Source organism: Emydura macquarii, unplaced genomic scaffold, assembly GCF_026122565.2.
Source record: "Emydura macquarii macquarii isolate MOO-44397 ecotype Brisbane River unplaced genomic scaffold, CSIRO-AGI_Emac_v2 contig_318, whole genome shotgun sequence".
Lineage (NCBI taxonomy): Eukaryota > Metazoa > Chordata > Testudines > Chelidae > Emydura > Emydura macquarii.
The window spans coordinates 2,819,816-2,836,935 of record NW_027130455.1 but is presented as its reverse complement, the minus strand read 5'-3'; the positions used below and the strand labels follow the sequence as shown (position 1 = coordinate 2,836,935).

The 17,120-nt window shown below is 43.1% G+C and overlaps 1 protein-coding gene across 1 annotated transcript in view; it reads left to right on the top strand.

Annotated features, from left to right (window-relative positions):
* Positions 1-12,918: 12,918 nt before the first annotated feature.
* The window catches only part of LOC137165945 (maestro heat-like repeat-containing protein family member 2B), a 55,144-nt gene continuing 50,942 nt past the window's right edge, over positions 12,919-17,120 (top strand). The window contains exons 1-2 of the mRNA XM_067567489.1: positions 12,919-13,224; positions 13,886-13,985. Of these exons, the coding sequence (XP_067423590.1) occupies positions 12,919-13,224; positions 13,886-13,985 (406 nt within the window). The remainder of the gene's footprint in view (positions 13,225-13,885; positions 13,986-17,120) is intronic.

Here is a 17,120-nt window from a genome sequence, read left to right as displayed (position 1 = left end):
ACAGAAAATAGTATTTAGACTAATAAAACATATATGGTATAAGAAAAACTTTCTTAACTTTATAATACTTAACACTATTAATTTAACAATACATTGATCTTATACATCAATACTTAACACTCTATACATAGATTATTACTAAAAATCCTTAATCTATCATCCAGCAAGCACTAGGTAGGTGGTTGCTGGATGGGTAGAGAGAGAGATTCTCACCCAGACCACAAGCATCCAACTTTGCTGACACGCAGACTCAGATGGCCTTTACTTACACAACCTTTAAAGCATCCCTCTTCATCAGGGAACGTCCTTCTGTTCTGTCCAAAATCACTAGGAGAGTTACCTCAGGCTCAGACACGGGGGGGACTCAGCCTGGTTGCCTGTAAGCCCAGAAGTACCTACACAGCTCTCCGACACAAGGATCAACTTAGGCCCAGACATAGAGCGGGGACTCAGTTAGCCTGGTTGCCTGTAAACCCAGGATCACCTGTGTTGTTTCCGAGTAGAAGGATTACCTTGGCTTGCACATAAAGCAGGGACTCAGTTAGCGTGGTTGTCCAAAAACTAAAGCGCACCATTGTGTGAGTTGGTTCTGATGTCCTTTTCCTTGGTTTGATCTTCTCTCTTTTTCTTTCTCTTTCTGGGTCTCAGCTCTCTGTAGAGCTGGCTTGCTGACACTTGTCCATATGGAGCTTGTCAGAATGGGTAGGAGAAGGGGGGACGTCAGGAGTGAGAACGTGGAAATGGATAGGGGAGGGGTCTGTTAGGAGGGAGCTCATCCAAAGGCCACCCAAGCTTAGCCAATCAGCTTGAAGGCTACCCAGTATTCCAATCAGGTTGTATCTGCCATGTTAATTAGGTTCTGAGCTCAAAAGGCTCTTAAGCCAATCAATACCTAATATGCTAACTAGCCTCGCCTTTCATGCTAATTAGAAGAGCAGGGTTACATCAGGAGTGAGAACCTCACGATGGATAGGGGAGGGGCTAGGAGCGAAGAGGGAGTTGGGGCGAACCAAACAGGAAGGAGAGCTATTTTCTAATTGCCAATGCCAGATTCACTTGCTAATTTTTATCCTAAAGATCCTTTTCCTAAAACTTATCAATATTTTAAATACCACAGAGTGCCCAAACACTGATACCACTCTTTGTCTATCCAATTAACTACTGTTATTCTGTTACTATTTGAAACCCCTTCTGAGGCTTTTCTGCAACCCCTTTTACCTGAGTATTCTGCCTAGCAGATTCAAATAGTTTGAAACAAAAATCTCCAGCTACAGCTGGAAGTGATGAAGAATACATTATCTGATTGCAACTGCAGGGAAATTTAGATTAAAATGTAATTAGCTGATTTGGAGCCTGGCCAGGTCACTGGAGTTAAACACCTACTTTTACAAAATTCACCATGGGATCCTTAATGACCATACAGGTCTCAGTTTTACCTCTCCTCTGATAGATGACACAGCCAGCAGCACAGTACCCCTGCCACATTCTGGGGCACCAATTCCATACTGGCCCAGACAGAAGAGTTCCACTTAATGAAATGGCAATGCTATTTTCTACAGCACTTGGAGATGTGCTGTCCAAGTTCTGACAGAACCTGCTGTAGCTTCTGAGATCTGACAGGCTCACATTACGAGGCAGGATGCCACCCTTTTCGTTATCTATTGTTTTACAAGATGTCATTAAGACTGAGGCTAATGTAGTGATTCTTCTTGGGGGAAAAATTATAGACACTAGAGAGAGATCTCATAGCAATGGAAATATTACACACACACGCACAAAATACAGGAAATACTATTCAGTTTTGAGTCATAAAAACTGTCAATAAAAAACATAAATCAAAGCAGCCTATTTATTACAGTAATGTTCTGAAATAAGTATAGGAATAGGTTTTTTCCAAAATGAGAGTGCATATTTTCAGGTATTAATATAATTAATATTTCACTTCAAGCCGTTAACTCATTTTCAAAGACACTTCACTAGAATATTTGTAGCCAGTTGCAATTTAGATTGCTCACTGCACAGGATGTTTAGCACAGCATGCTCTAAACATCAGAAACCAGAAGTTTCTTGTTTATGAAATCTGCTGTTAGTCAAATAAAAAAAAGAATTACTTTCAGTTTGGAGAAATACACTTAGAAATGTCAATAATCTTCTTCCTTTTTTTCCTTAACAGAGACTTCTGCACATTGAATGGCTACAGTTATTCTAAAAATGAGTTGCAGTAAGGATAAGATTTTCAAAAATGGATGCCTATTGTTTAATATGGATTTAGGAACCTAATTTTAGGCACCAGTTGTTGAAAATCCTGGCCTTGGAGTTCACAAGGCCTGCTTTTCAGAGATGCTAAGTACCTGCAGCTCCCATTGACTTGAACTGGAGGTCTGAGAGCTTGGCATATCTGAAAATCAGACTCTTAATGAACCGATTGAAAAACAATGCAGATCTCCACTTGATGCACCAACGTGTTTTTCATAGCTTCATAAGTTTTAATGGTTTATATTTTGTAGCCCCCAGAGGGAGAAAAATATCTAGCATAGTAGTTATCCTTTTTCTTTGAAAGTAGAAATGTTTAGTATATTGATCCTAGGAAGAAGTCAAGAGAGAAGAGAATTACACATTGTATTGCACTAATGTTTAAATTACACCAACTTCTGGACAAAAAATATTTTGGTGTAAGATACGTTAGATTAGAACACTGAATGTAAATTTCAGGTAAGGATGTTATATATTATCAATAATATTGGTCAAATTTTTTTCTGTTATGCTGGTGTGAATCTGGAATTACTCTGTTGTTGTCACTGGTGTGATTGAAAGCAGAATTTGGCTAGGTGCCTCCACTTTGTTCTGGTGCCTCCACTTCTTACCACCCTTATAAGAAGTTTTTTTGGGGGGAAGCGTTAACTGTTTTCTCAGCCTAATTTCCTGGAGCATACATCATTTGAGTAGATATGTACTTTAAACATGCACTTTCAATCAGCTCTGCCATTTCCCCCACAGGATCTGCAATATTTGGCCAGAGATTAATGTATTCAAACAATTTTCCTTCTAATTTTAGTATTTGGAATCCTATGCCAGAAAATACTACCTGAAAGGGGGGACACTTTATTTGCATGGGCTTTGTATTTGCATGAGTACAATTAAATACTCAGCATAATTGCACTGTATCTGCATAAACATACTTAAGCGCTGAGCATGATGGGAAATGGTCAGTCTGGCTGGTATTGGGTTACAAATCACTTTTGTGTTAACTGCTTGGGTAATGAAATGTTGTCCTCCGATTGTGGATAAATGGTAGCAGAGCTGTGTTTAGACTGTTTGATTAAAAATTCACTCATCTAAACAGAACTCAACAAGGGTGGCATACAGATGCTTGAGCATTGTAAGACAGCAACGAGAGGTTGGAGAAGCAAGATTAAACTAGCTAGAGATATAAAGAGTAACAAGAAAATGTTCTACAAATACATTAGAAGCAAGAGGAAGACCAAGGACAGAGTAGGTCCATTACTCAATGGGGTGGGGGGGCGCGGAAACAATAACAGAAAATGCTGAAATGGCAGGGGTGCTAAATTACTTCTTTGTTTTGGTTTTCACCAAGAAGATTGGTGGCAATTGAATGTCTAACATAGTGAATGCCAGTGAAAATGAGGAAGGATCAGAAGCTAAAATAGGGAAAAAACAAGTTAAAAATTACTTAGACAAGTTAGATGTTTCAAGTCACCAGGGCCTGATGAAATGCATCCTAGAGTACTCAAGGAGCTGACTGAGGAGATATCTGAGCCATTAGTGATTATCTTTGAAAAGTCTTGGAAGAGAGGAGAGATTCCAGAAGAAAAGGGCAAGTATAGTGCCCATCTACAAAAATGGGAAATAAAGACAACCCGGGGAATTACAGACCAGTCAGGTTAACTTCTGTACCTGGAAAGATAATGGAGCAAATAATTAAGCAATCAATTTGCAATCATCTAGAAGATGATAAGGTAATAAGTAACAGTCAGCATAGATTTGTCAAGAACAAACCACGTCAAACCAACCTGATGGCTTTCTTTGACAGGGTAACAAGCCTTGTGGATGGGGGGAAGTGGTAGGTGTGGTATATCTTGACTTTAGTAAGGCTTTTGATACTGTCCTACATGACCTGTTAAACAAACTAGGGAAAAACAACCTAGATGGAGCTACTATAAGGTGGATGCAAAACTGGTTGGAAAACCATTCCCAGAGAGTAGTTATCAATGATTCACAGTCATGCTGGAAGGGCATAACGAGTGGGGTTCTGCAAGGATCCGTTCTGGGTCCAATTCTGTTCAATATTTTCATCAATGATTTAGGTAACGGCATAGAGAGTACTCTTATTAAGTTTGCGGACGATACCAACCTGGGAGGGGTTGCAAGTGCTTTGGAGGATAGGATTATAATTCAGAATGATCTGGAGAATTGGTCTGAGGTAAATCGGATGAAATTCAATAAGGACTAATGCAAAGTACTCCACTTAGGAAGGAACAATCAGTTGCACATGTAAAAAATGGGAAATGACTGCCTAAGAATGAGTACTGTGGAAAGGCATCTGGGGGTCATAGTAGACCACAAGCTAAATATGATTCAACAACGTAATGCTGTTGCAAACAAAGCGAACATGATTCTGGGATGTATTAGCAGTAGTGTTGTAAGTAAGACACGAGTAGTAATTCTTCCACTGTGCTCTGTGCTGATTAGGCCTCAACTGGAGTATTGTGTCCAGTTCTGGGCGCCACATTTCAGGAAAGATGTGGACAAATTGGAGAAAGTCCAGAGAAGAGCAACAAAAATGATTAAAGGTCTAGAAAACATGACCTATGAGGCAAGACTGAAAGAACTGGATTTGTTTAGTCTGGAGAAGAGAAGACTGAGAGGGGACATAACAGCTTTCAAGTACATAAAAGGTTGTTATAAGGAGGAGGGAGAAAAACTGTTCTTAATCTCTGAGGCCAGAACAAGAAGGAATGGGCTTAAACTGCAGCAAGGAGGTTTAGGTTGGACATTAGGAAAAACTTCCTGACTGTCAGGGTGTTAATCCCTGGAATAAATTGCCTAAGGAGGTTGTGGAATCTCCATCATTGGATAATTTTAAGAACAGGTTATACAAATACCTGTCAGGGATGGTCTAGATATTACTTAGGCCTGGTTGACACTGGCAATGGAGGTCGATGTAACATCACTTATGTCGATCTCCTAAAGCCTGAATCAACACTGGCACGATAGTTCTGTCGACTTAAAGCACGGCAAAAGTCAATGTAATAAAACCACCTTCCCAAGTGGCGTAGTGTGTAAATCGAATTTCATGGGTTGATTTTGCATCAGTGTAGACAGAGCATAACTGTAATTTGACGTTAATGAGCTCCGGGAGGTTATCCCATAATGCCCTGTTCTGACCGCTCTGGACAGTTGCGCTCTGCTGTTACATGGCCACGCAAACTGGAAATTGCGCCTCCCCTCATCCCCCGGGAAAATTTGAATTTTCTTTTCCTGTGCAGCTAGCGTGGAGAGAGCTTTGTAGCTGAACTCATCATGGCGACTGCAAGGCCCAGACGCGCTCCAGCATGGAGTCGACCAGAGGTCTTAGATCTCATTGGTCTGTGGGGTGAGGAGTCCGTTATGGCTCAGCTCCGAGCCAGCAAAAGAAATTTGGACATTTACGGGACGATATCCCAGGGCATGTTGGAGAAAGGGCACAACAGGGACGCGCAGCAGTGCCGCGTGAAGATCAAGGAGCTACGGCAGTCATATAAAAAAGCCAGGGAAACTAACAGCTGTTCTGGCTCCTTGCCCAAAACATGCCGCTTCTAAAAGGAGCTGCATGCCATTCTTGGCGGTGACCCCACCACGGTGCCACCACGCAGCATTGATACCTCCATTGAATCTCAGTCCAGGGAGAATGATGAGGACTCTGTAGACGAGGAGGAAGAGGAGGCGGCTGAGGAGAACATGGTGCAGGAGAGCAGGGTGTCCGTTCTCCCAGACAGTCAAGGTCTATTCCTGACCCCAGAGCAGTCCAGCAACACACAGGACAGCAATAATGATCCCAGGGAAGGCACATCTTTTTTTCTTCTAAGCAGTTATGTCCTTTTAAATGGGGTGGAAGGGGATTTCAGAGGCTTAGTGGACTTTACTGGGGTGTTTACTCCTAGAACAGATTATTTATGTGCAGAGGTATGCTCTGAGAATCATCCATTGATATCTCAAGGAAACTTTCATGTAGGTAATCTGTTATCCTTTGCACAAGGTTTTGGGGAGGGCTGCCTTGTTTCTTCCTCCACGGTAGGATACTTTTCTGTTCCACGCTGCAATCAAGTGAGCGGAATCATGGTGGAACACAGCATAGCAGCATAAGGACCAGGCCGGTACCCCGCTGCATGCAGCAAATCTTCCCTTTCCTCATGCGTTATCCTCAGGAGACTGATATTGCTCATGGTCACCTAGAGAAGGCGGCGCATGTTTAAAGTACCTGAGCTATACAGCTGATACCCTCTACCTCTCAAGTCCCCTTTTTATTGGCCTACTGAGTCACTTAAATAATTTTCCAAAGGTATCTGACGAGACTATTAACCCGCACTTGCTGTCCTCAGCTATACAGTGGCCACCTCGTCCCAAAACGGTCATCTTAATTAAACTGTGGTGCCTGGTCATCCCTCTCATACAGGACATTTGAAATGAGCTGTTTAGAGATCATTAATCCTCTCAATTGCAGAGTAAAGTTCTCCTGGCTTACGATCTCTGTAACGGCACAGCGAGCCGACCCTTCTGAGATGCTCGGAATGGAATGCGGGTCTGGCTTAGCCTTGTGCAGACTAAGGGGAGTATTTTATACATTGTTGCATTTGCTTCAGTTTTCTGGGTCTGCTAGCAATGGCAACGTTGTGCATTTCTTGTTCTGTAGACACCTTGGCCTTGGCGCCTTCCCCCCCCCCCGAACTGCTGTGGAAAGACTATCACAGATCAGAAAGGGGGAGGGGGGAAATCGTGGGACGACATGTTTGGCGAGCTCATGAATGCCTCCACGGCCGCTGAGACAGAGCTCCGAGTGTGGCGGTTGACCTTGTCCCAGAATGTGGACATGGACAGGGAGAATCGAAGAGCCATGCAGGAGCATGATCGCAGTACCCAGCAGGAGATGTTGTGAAACATGTGGGACCAGGCAGACATGCTCAGGGGGCTTGTGGAGCTTCAGGAGGAGCGACGGCTGGACAGAGTCCCACTGCAGCCCCTCCAGAACGCTCCTCCGCCTATGGCTTTGTTGTCCTCACCCATTCCCAAGCCGTCTTGGAGGAGAATGGCCAGGCTGCAGTATGTGGTGCACTCCACCCCGGTGGAGGCAAGCAGAAAGCAGAGGCAGCTCCGCTGAAAGCTGTCCTGCAAGCAACCACGCTACCCCTTGAGACTGTGAATGAACACTTGCCCCCCGCCCCCACCGACTTGAATGTTCATAAATAAAAGTTTGCATCATTTCAATACATGTCTCTTTATTAATTCACAGCTTGTTTGGGGGAGGGCTTTGGAGGGAACTGATATCGATGGTAGGGGGGATGTAAGCAAAGGCACAAAACATACAGAAAACATGACTGCATCTCATTGCAGAATTTGGTTTTCAATGAATCCTGAAGGCAAAGCGCTCTGCAGTTGACTTTGAGCGTATTGCTGCCACCTGGCTGTTCAAAATTGGCGGCCAGTCTTTCTGCCTCCACAGCCCAACCTGGGGGAACCTTTCCCCCTTCGCTTCACACACATTACAAAGAACACAGCACACGGATATCACTGATGGGATGTTCTTTTCATTCATGTCCAGCCTAGTAAGGAGACATCTCCATTTAGCCTTTAAATGCCCAAATGCACATTCCACCACTATTCTGCAAGTGCTTAGCCTGTTATTAAAAAGCTCCTTGTCACTGTCAAGGTGCCCGGTGTATGGCTTCATTCGCCAAGGGAGCAAGGGGTAAGCAGGATCCCCCAGGATCACTATGGGCATTTCCAAATCCCCGATGTGAAATTTTTGGTCAGGGAAGAAAGTGCCCACCTGCATCTTAGAGAACAGTCCCGAGTTCCTAAATATGCACGCGTCATGCACCTTTTCAGATCACCCCACACAGATGTGAGTAAAACAACCCCTGTGATCAACAAGGGCCTGCAGCCCCATGGAAAAGTAACCCTTGCGGTTTATGTACTCTGTTGCTAGGTGGGCAGGTGCTAAGATAGGGATGTGCATCCCATCAATGATCCCCGCAGTTTGGGAACCCCATCCTGGAAAACCCGTCCACTATATCATGCACGTTTCCCAAAGTCACTACCCTTCAGAGCAGAAGTCTATTGATGGCCCTGCACATTTGAATCACGGCAGAGCCCACTGTAGATTTACCGACTCTGAACTGATTCCCAACCGAGTGGTTGCCAGCTTCCACAGAGCGATGGCCACTCGCTTCTCTACCGTCAGAACTTGTCTCAAGCGAGTATTTACGCGCTTCAGGGACAGGGCCGGCTCTGAGCAAAGTTCAAGGAAAGTGGCCTTTCGCATATGGAAGTTCTGTAGCCACTGGTCATCATCCCACAGCTGCATAATGATTTGGTCCCACCAGTCTGTGCTTGTTTCCCGGGACCAGAACTGGCGCTCCACAGACTGCAGATGATGTGGAACAGCCTGCAGCAATCGGGAATTATTCCGCTTGATGTCTTGTAGCAGGGCAGCCTCGGTGGCATCGCTGTTGTCTGTGCTTCGGCTTCTTGCTCTCCTTCGAAAATACTCGATGATAAGGCACTATGCATTTGTGATGCTCACGATAATAGTGCAGAGTTGAGCTGGCTCCATGTCTCCACAGCAATGGCGAGCGTGTGGCATAAACAAATGGCACAAAAACCGGTTTCCTGTTTGTTTGGGGCAAGAAGGGAGGGGGAAGAAGCAGTGCATCATGGGATGATGAAACTCATCCCAACAGCCACTGCGGCTAGCTGCACTGTGGGATAGCAACTCACAGTACACTGCTTTGAAAGCCGACACAAACGTGGCGAGTGTGGACGCACGAACCTGGCGCAAGAAGCATGGTGTGGACATGCTCCAGCGACATTTGAAAATCAGCGGGTAAAAGTCGATTTTAAGTAAGTCGACTTAGCCTGAGTCCTGCCATGAGTGCAGGGGACTGAATTAGATGATCTCTCAAGGTCCCTTCCAGCCCTATGATTCTATAATCTTCTGCTGAGATTGCACTAGCCCTGGCAAAGGCCTACCCTCAGGCATGGATTGATTATCCCCTCCCACTGTTAAAAGGTAGAATTAATGTTTCCTTTTGGAGTCTTTTATTTTGTTAAAAGCAGGGACATTGCTCCTGTGTTAGAAGGTTTTCCCATGAGCTGAAATTCACTAAGAGCTGAATTGCTAAAGGAACTGGGAAACCTTGACTGACAAACAGCAGAGAGGACCTGGCAGGGCCTGCAGATGGTGGGAGTCAGCAGCAGAGAGGGTCCCAGGCCGTGGGAGCCAGCAGCAGTTGAGGCCTGCAGATGGCAGGAGACAGTGGAGGGAACCGGTTCAGCCCGTGTCTGGCAGGAGCCAGAAGAAGGGAACTGGCTGAGCCCCAACCGAGAGGTGAACACTGCAATTAAGACAGTCAGCACGGCAGGGAAAGCAAGAAGGGAGAGGCGAAGGACGCTGCACATCCTCTGGGTTGGGTTCAGCTCATTGTGTTCATGAACTCTGTTTGCAGTGTTTCCCAAACTAGTGCTGTGTTACTTCTTTCTTTTTATTAAAAGGTTTACTTTTCTACACTCAAACTCTGTGCTTGCAAGAAGGGAAGTATTGCCTTTTGGGGCGCCCAGGGGATAGTGTGTGATTTTCCAGGTGACTGAATGGGGGCTTGAGCCAGTTTGGTGTTGTATCATTGACAGGGACCCCTAGTTATAGAGCCTGGCCCTTGCTGCTGCCAACTCTGTCTGGCAGAAAGGTTACACTCGCATCCCATAGACTTTGATGGGATTTAAGAAAAAGCCATTAAACATATGCTTTGCTGAATAGTGGTAGCTTGCTGAATCAGAGGCTCCAGTGGTGGAGCACATAAATAGATGGAATATCACCGGGGCAGTGACTGAATGTCATCTGGCTGTGAGTTCAGATGTGGCTCCTGCACTTCGTTTTTGGAGGTGTAGGGCTGGGTATACTGGCTGCACCCGCCGGCTGGTGTAGAAAGGCATTGGGGCTCAAGCAATTAGGTGCTGGGGCTCAAGCGATTTTTTTACTTTCATGACTGACGTACCAGGGCTATGAAGTGCCAAGCCTAGAGTATTGGGGCTCAGCCCTGGCAAGCCCTATCACAAATTAAGCACTGGCTTGAAGACTGAGTTCCTAGCTGTTTCAGCTGTACTGGTGGATACACAAGAGGGAGGAAAGGCTTTTTGTATCCTCTGTTTCCATTGCACACCCACACAACCGGTCATGGGGCCTGGTTCTCCCACCCTTATGTAACCCACTGGTGAGTGTGTCTTACAGGTCCCACTTTGTGCCGATCCACAGAGGATCTGAGCTGCGACAGCCCCCAGCTACAGAGCTGTGGCTCTTTGGCTTAAGCTGTAGCAGCTCATGCTAGAGGTTGCCAAGATGGTGGCCATCACACTTACATGGAAATATCTTACTACATGAGCACAATTCGTGAAGCAAGGTACTCTTTGATGTAAGTGAGAGTGGCAGAATCAGGCCTCTAATTATTAACAGCTTTGGGATTGAAATAATTATTGAAAGTATTGTCAAATTTCAGTTCCGATCACTCCGTCCAGGAAGACTCTGCTGGCCTCCTTTTCCCAGAAGTTTTGTAATAGATTGACTGCTTTGTACGTGCTCCATTGCCCTGTACTGAATTGAATACAGATCTTCAGACCTGCTTGTATGTATTCAATTTCCATCTCCTGGCTAAAGCACCAATTCAGCAAAGCAGTTAACCCTGTGCTTAAATCCCATTCAGTGCTGAAAAAGGATGGAATTAAGTGTGCATTTAAAGTTAATGGGTGCATAAGACATGCTGGTGTTTTGCTCAGTCAGGGCCTTGAAAGGTGGAGGTACTCACTGACTTATTATGTTTCTGGAGGCAAAGGTCATGAGTTATCTTCTTGATGCTGCTTCTGCTGGGTTGGTACCCAACTCTGGTGTTTATATGTATATGGACATTGATTATTATCGAACCTCAAAAGCTAGGTACTAAAGCAATAGGATCAAATCACTTTACAACTAATTTCGTCCCTTACAAATACTGCTCTCTTCTGAAATCTCTCTAGTGTAGTCAGAGAGAGAGAGATGTTTATCCTCAACTTATCGTCTTGAAACACTGGTTGAGGCAAGGGTGAGAATAACTATTTAATGGACAATGCAATTGCTTTGGAAGATATCCATGTAGCAATACCTTTACTAATACTTGTAAACACTCTCTTTGTATTTGACATGTTGAGTCCAGATCTGTTGGAAATTAAGTGCCTTAGAAATACATCCCCATGATTTTAATACCATACAATGTCCTTTCTGTTAAATTCCTGGAGCTGCAGTTTTTACTAGAGTCTGCGCCCTTGTGAATGCAGATTAGGTTTTTTGGCTATGAAGGTTATTTGTTGAGCTGGTTAGGAAACTGGAACAGCTTTTCATAAAATGTTTAATTTTCATTAACATTTTCCAACCAAAAATTATCTCTAGTTCTCTGGCTTGTGATAGGTCTGTTACGATTATCAAAATGGTTAATACTTTCTCTTGTCGCTTGCAAATCTATTTTGCCACCCGGATAAATCTGGAATAATTCTAGTGAATTACTACAGGTTTACATTGGTGTAACTGAAATTATGCATTCAATATCCTGTTTCAGGTTATTAAAAATTAAAATTAAGAAGTAGGTTTTGCTGAAGTGTTTATGAAAACAGGAAAACCTATTGTTATGTAGGGGGTTGGATGAAGCCTTATTGAAGCTGGTGGGCACAATAGCTGTCCTTTTATTCAGGATAAATGTAAAAACAATCAAGTTCTTTTGTGGAAGAGATAGCTGAAACAATAGAAGACACCACGGGCCACATCTAAAGTTGGAAAAGGAGTTGAACCATGCGGTCTACGGGGCTTTCACTAGGGTCTGAATGCAAATGTAGGGGGATGGGTATAGGTTGGGTTGACACTACAGAAGCACACAGAAAGCATAAAAGGAACTCCAGAGAAATACTTAGTGTGATCCTCAGAAAAAGCTGAGAGAGAGAGCTTTTGGGTAGACTACCAGCTAGAAGGAGACTTGGAACTGTGAGCAAAGAAACTTTTTCCTAGTATGTTTAGGGAAATAGGACTTTGTCTACATTCTTTATAAATAAACAGGATTGCATCAAAGGAATAACTGAATCCATCTTCAATTTCTCCCCAATGGAAACAACTCTCAAAACCCTGAATATTGGCAAATTGCTTGGGTCAAAAGAGATAACAATATTCATCATCATTGGCTATCTCTCAATACAAGAATGATGTCTGTCAAGGGGAAAGTCATTGATGAGACTTAAGATGACTGAGGAGTCCAATTTATGCTCTACAGATTTTTTCCATATATGTGACAGGTGGTTGCTTGGAGAGAGCACAACTACTGTCCAGGATGCTGTACACTTTCTTTCCTCCTCTGCTGTATCTGAGCAAGGCAATTCTCTTTAAAACGGATTGAAGCTTGATGTATGATGTGACACCATTGCAGTCTATTGCCAGCCAGCCTTTCCCAATTTGTGTGGTCAATGCCTCCCTTCTTAAGATATACTTTCAGGGTATCCTTGTAGCATTTCCTCTGTCCCCAGCAGGTCCTTTTACCATGACTAAGTTGAGAAAAGAGGCCTTGCGTCAGAAGATGAGTATCAGCCATCTGCACACAATGACTAGCCCAGCAAAGCTTTGCCTCAACAGTGGTGATGTTAGCAGCAGAGAATGCTAGTATTGGTGCGGCGGTCTTCCCATATGATACATGGAATCTTCCTAAGGCAGCGCTACTAGCACTCCAGACGCTTAAGATGGCTTTGATATGTCACCCATGTCTCGCACCCATAAAGAAGAGTGGGGATGACTTCTGTATTGTAGACCAGGATTTTGGTTTCCATCCACAGATCTCTGTCAATAAAGACCTGATGGAGCAACTTGGCAAAGGATGCACTGGCACAGTGGAGTCTATGTTCAATCTCCACACCAAGATTGGCTGTCTGGGAGAGGTGACTACCAAGGTAAGGGTAATGCTCAACGTTTTCCAGCAGTTCATTGCTGATGACTATTTGTGGGAGAAAGGAGCAGTTTGTGCTAGGGCAGGCTGGTGGTACACCTTTGTTTTCCCAGTGTTGAGGGGGAGTCCTAGGCCTAGGTGCCTGAGAAGAGATCTAGGCTGTATTGCAAGTCAGCCTCAGTATGTGTGAGGATAGCACAGTCATCAGCATACTAAAGGTCGGTAATAACAGTCCTGGTGACCTTAATTTTAGAATGAAGATTCCGCAGATTGAAAAACTGGCCATCCATGTGATACTTAATCCGAATTCCAGAGGAAAGGTGGTCACGAATAAGAATCAAGATTATGGCAAGATATATGGAAAAAAAGGTTGGGGCAATAACATAGCCCTGCTTTTAACACCAGCACAGATGGTGAATGGGTCTGTCTCTAACCCATTACAGAGGATGGTGGTGGTCATTCCATCGTGAAGTAGCCTGAGAACATGAATGAACTTCAGTGGACAACCAAACCTAAACAGCACCTTTTGTAATGCTTCATGACTGATGGAATCAAAGGCCTTAGTTAGGTCAACAGAATGCCATAAACAATGGCTGGTGTTGTTCTCTACACTTCTCTTGGATCTGTCGTGCAACAAAAATCATGTTGTTGGTGCCCTGAGACAGTTGGTAACCACATTGGGATTCTGGAAAGATGTCTTCAGCAAGAGGAAAGAGACGGTTCAAAAGAATTCGAGCAAGAATCTTCTAGGCAATGGAGAGGAAGGTAATCAGTGGTGGCAAGCAAAGGCCATGGAGAACCAGAGTTCGCTGATCATCATGACATGAGAAGCTTTTTTCCAAGCAACAAAAGCCATCTACAGGCCAAGCTCAGATGGCATAACCCCTTTGCGATACCTGGACAACTCCATCTTTCTTAAGGACAATGTAGCCCTCAAGCAATGTTGGAAGGAGTATTTCAAAACTCCGTTGAACTGTGAATCTGAAGTCTCAGCTGCCACCGTCAAATCCATTCCTTAGTATCCAGTAATAGAACCTCTTGCTGACCTTCCCAATCTTCTGAGGAAGTTTGGTGTGTCATCACTCAGACTAAAAACAACCAGGTGGTAGGCCTAGATGGCATCCCTGTGAGGTCTTCAGACTGGATGGAATAGCACTTGTACAAAAACTTCATCAACTTCTGGTTAGAATTTGGATTAATGAGGAAATTCCACCTGACCTAAAGAATGCTAATATTGTGATCATCTTTAGGAAAGCGGACAAGTCAATGTGTGGGAATTACCGAGATAACAATATTATGAATTCATTGGATTGCATGTTCTTAGATAAAGAATAGACCTGCTTCAGTAAAGAACCATAAACACTAAACATACTGTTTTGTTGCTCAGAGCTAGCTCTCAGTAGATCTAGAAAAGGTATTCATTGTTACACAATATTAAAATTCAATTTTTTGCACAAATCATTTTAATTTCTCTCTGATTAGGATTTAAAAATAAGCAATTTAAATAGTCTGTTAAAATGCTTAGGAAATTTGTCTGATTAAAATCAGTATGTATTCTGTATACATGGCTTCACCATACATGTGACCGGTCCTCACATCTACACTTATAGAAGGGCCACATTTCCTGAAGCAGTTTCAAACCACTTCAGGCTAGAACAGTTTTAAGATACTTTGTTTCAAATGTGGATGGACTCCAGCCATGTCAATGAATTTTTTTTAAAATGTGGCCATGCTTACATCATTAAAGTGCTATGCTGAATAGGGATGGTTTCCTGAATTGTGGTCCATGTTTGGAACTATCTTTAAAATCGAGACTCAACCACCCTTCTTAAACAGTTTTAACATACCTGGCCCTTTCCTCACTGAACCAGTTAATCTCCGTTAAACAAATTTAAACTTGAAAATAGTTTGACACCAGATTTAAAACCACTTCAGGAAACATGATTCTCTTATAAATATAGAAAGGGCTTAATTAGTATTAAACTTCAAAGGTCTGATTCAGAGGTGGGATAAAATGGCAAATTTCCATTGACTTACTTACATTAGCTGAGGGTTTGGCCTGGATAACAAATATATATTTATTTTATCGCAGCGCAAACCAAAGTCAAGGATATGTACTACATCCACAGCATGAACAATACCACTAACTTGTATCACCATCTGCTGGAAGACACAAGCAGTTGCAAGTTTTCAATACACCCTAGGGGCCAGCTTTACTCTCATTTACACAGGTGCAGGCCCTACTCAGGGGGCAACATACTCCTCTGGATTAAGGAGACAGCTACTCCAGTGCCACACATTCTATAAGGGAATCCAAAGTAAGAGCAACCAGCAATAGAGTTCAAAGAGAGCAGCTACATTTCACTGAACATTCTGATAGATGAAATAAAGGAATGGGGGGCATCTTCAAAGGTACCTAAATTGGGGCCCAATCCCCAGAGCTATAACCATGCAGAGATTGCCGAATCAGGAAAAAACAATCAAGTATGTCTTTTCTGAGGAATTAGCATATTCAATTTAGAAGAGAGGTGATAAAGACTGGCCAGGAGGTAGAAATATCAAATTTCAAACTTGCTAGTCAGAAAAGAACCTGAGTAGTAGAGTCAACTAAAGAATGGCATAGCTTACTTATGAAGTTACAAGAATCTTTATTAAAAGGGAGAGCTTCTTTTGCGCTTCTGTCTGCTGGCTTCTGGCAAAGGTAGACTCAGAAATAGAGGGGGAATCTCTTGGGGTGCAGTAACTCTGCTGGCTCAGGAAAGTGTGTACTGCATCACCTGTGTCTCCGTATGTTAGACAATCTCTGTGCCTCTATTTCTACAGTTTTAAACCCTTTAAAATATTCTTTTTTTTACAGTTGAATATAAAAATTGCTGAAACCTAGTCCTGTGCTTTTTTACTCAAAAATAAAGAAATGGGGATGTTTCCATTAAAATGATATGAATCAATCCCTGTATTTCTATATATTTACATGGCAAACAAAATAATATTAGAGAAAAAACTGAATTGAAAGAACATTATTAAGTTTTCAAAATGGAGCAATGGAAAGTTAGGAAATGCCAGAATTCAGGTAGTCTGAGCACTGTGCACATGCATTTTCACAGTCTTTAATTACACAATTGTACTATTTGCACAGGCCCCCTCATTCAATGGTAATTGAAATTTGTTTGTTGTTTGCCTTCAGGCACTGTGCACTTGTCTACATACTTCTGAAATATGAACATATCAAGTCAAGTTCCAGGTCACAGTCTTTATCTTCAAGGTGCTCTGTGGCCAGGGTCCAGTATATCTAAAATATCAGATAAATCCCTGAGATTAGGATTGTGGTTGACAGCTCCTATTCCCCAGGCACTTTTCTACTATAAGGGTGAAGTTTGTTTGTGCAGGAGACAGAGCTTTCTCAGGGGACAGTCTGTGACAGTGGAACAAACTCCTACAGGAACTAAGGACCATTACAAACTTCACCACCTTTCCCAGTATAAGGTGCATTTCTTCAATTTGGCTTCTCTAATATAAATACAGAACAATGTGTACACTTAACCCCCACCACAACAAACCAAAAATCAAAGTCCTAGCAAAACTAAACAATCCACAGCACACAGAATTTTCCCCATGAGGTGAGGATGAGAGAGAATGAACCGGATATGACAGATGTTGTTTACAGTGGTGATGTAGCCAGGCTACTAGAGAGACATGGTGGGTGAGGTAATATCTTTTATTGGACCAACTTCTATTGGTGAAAGAGACAAGCTTTTGAGAAGCTAAAGAGCTCTGTGTAGCTTGAAAATTTGTCTCTTTCACCAACAGAAGTTAGTCCAATAAAAGATATTGCCATGACAAATGTTAGTCATATTATTAATGTGCTGGAGGAAGGTGCTCAGATACTGCATGGACGATACC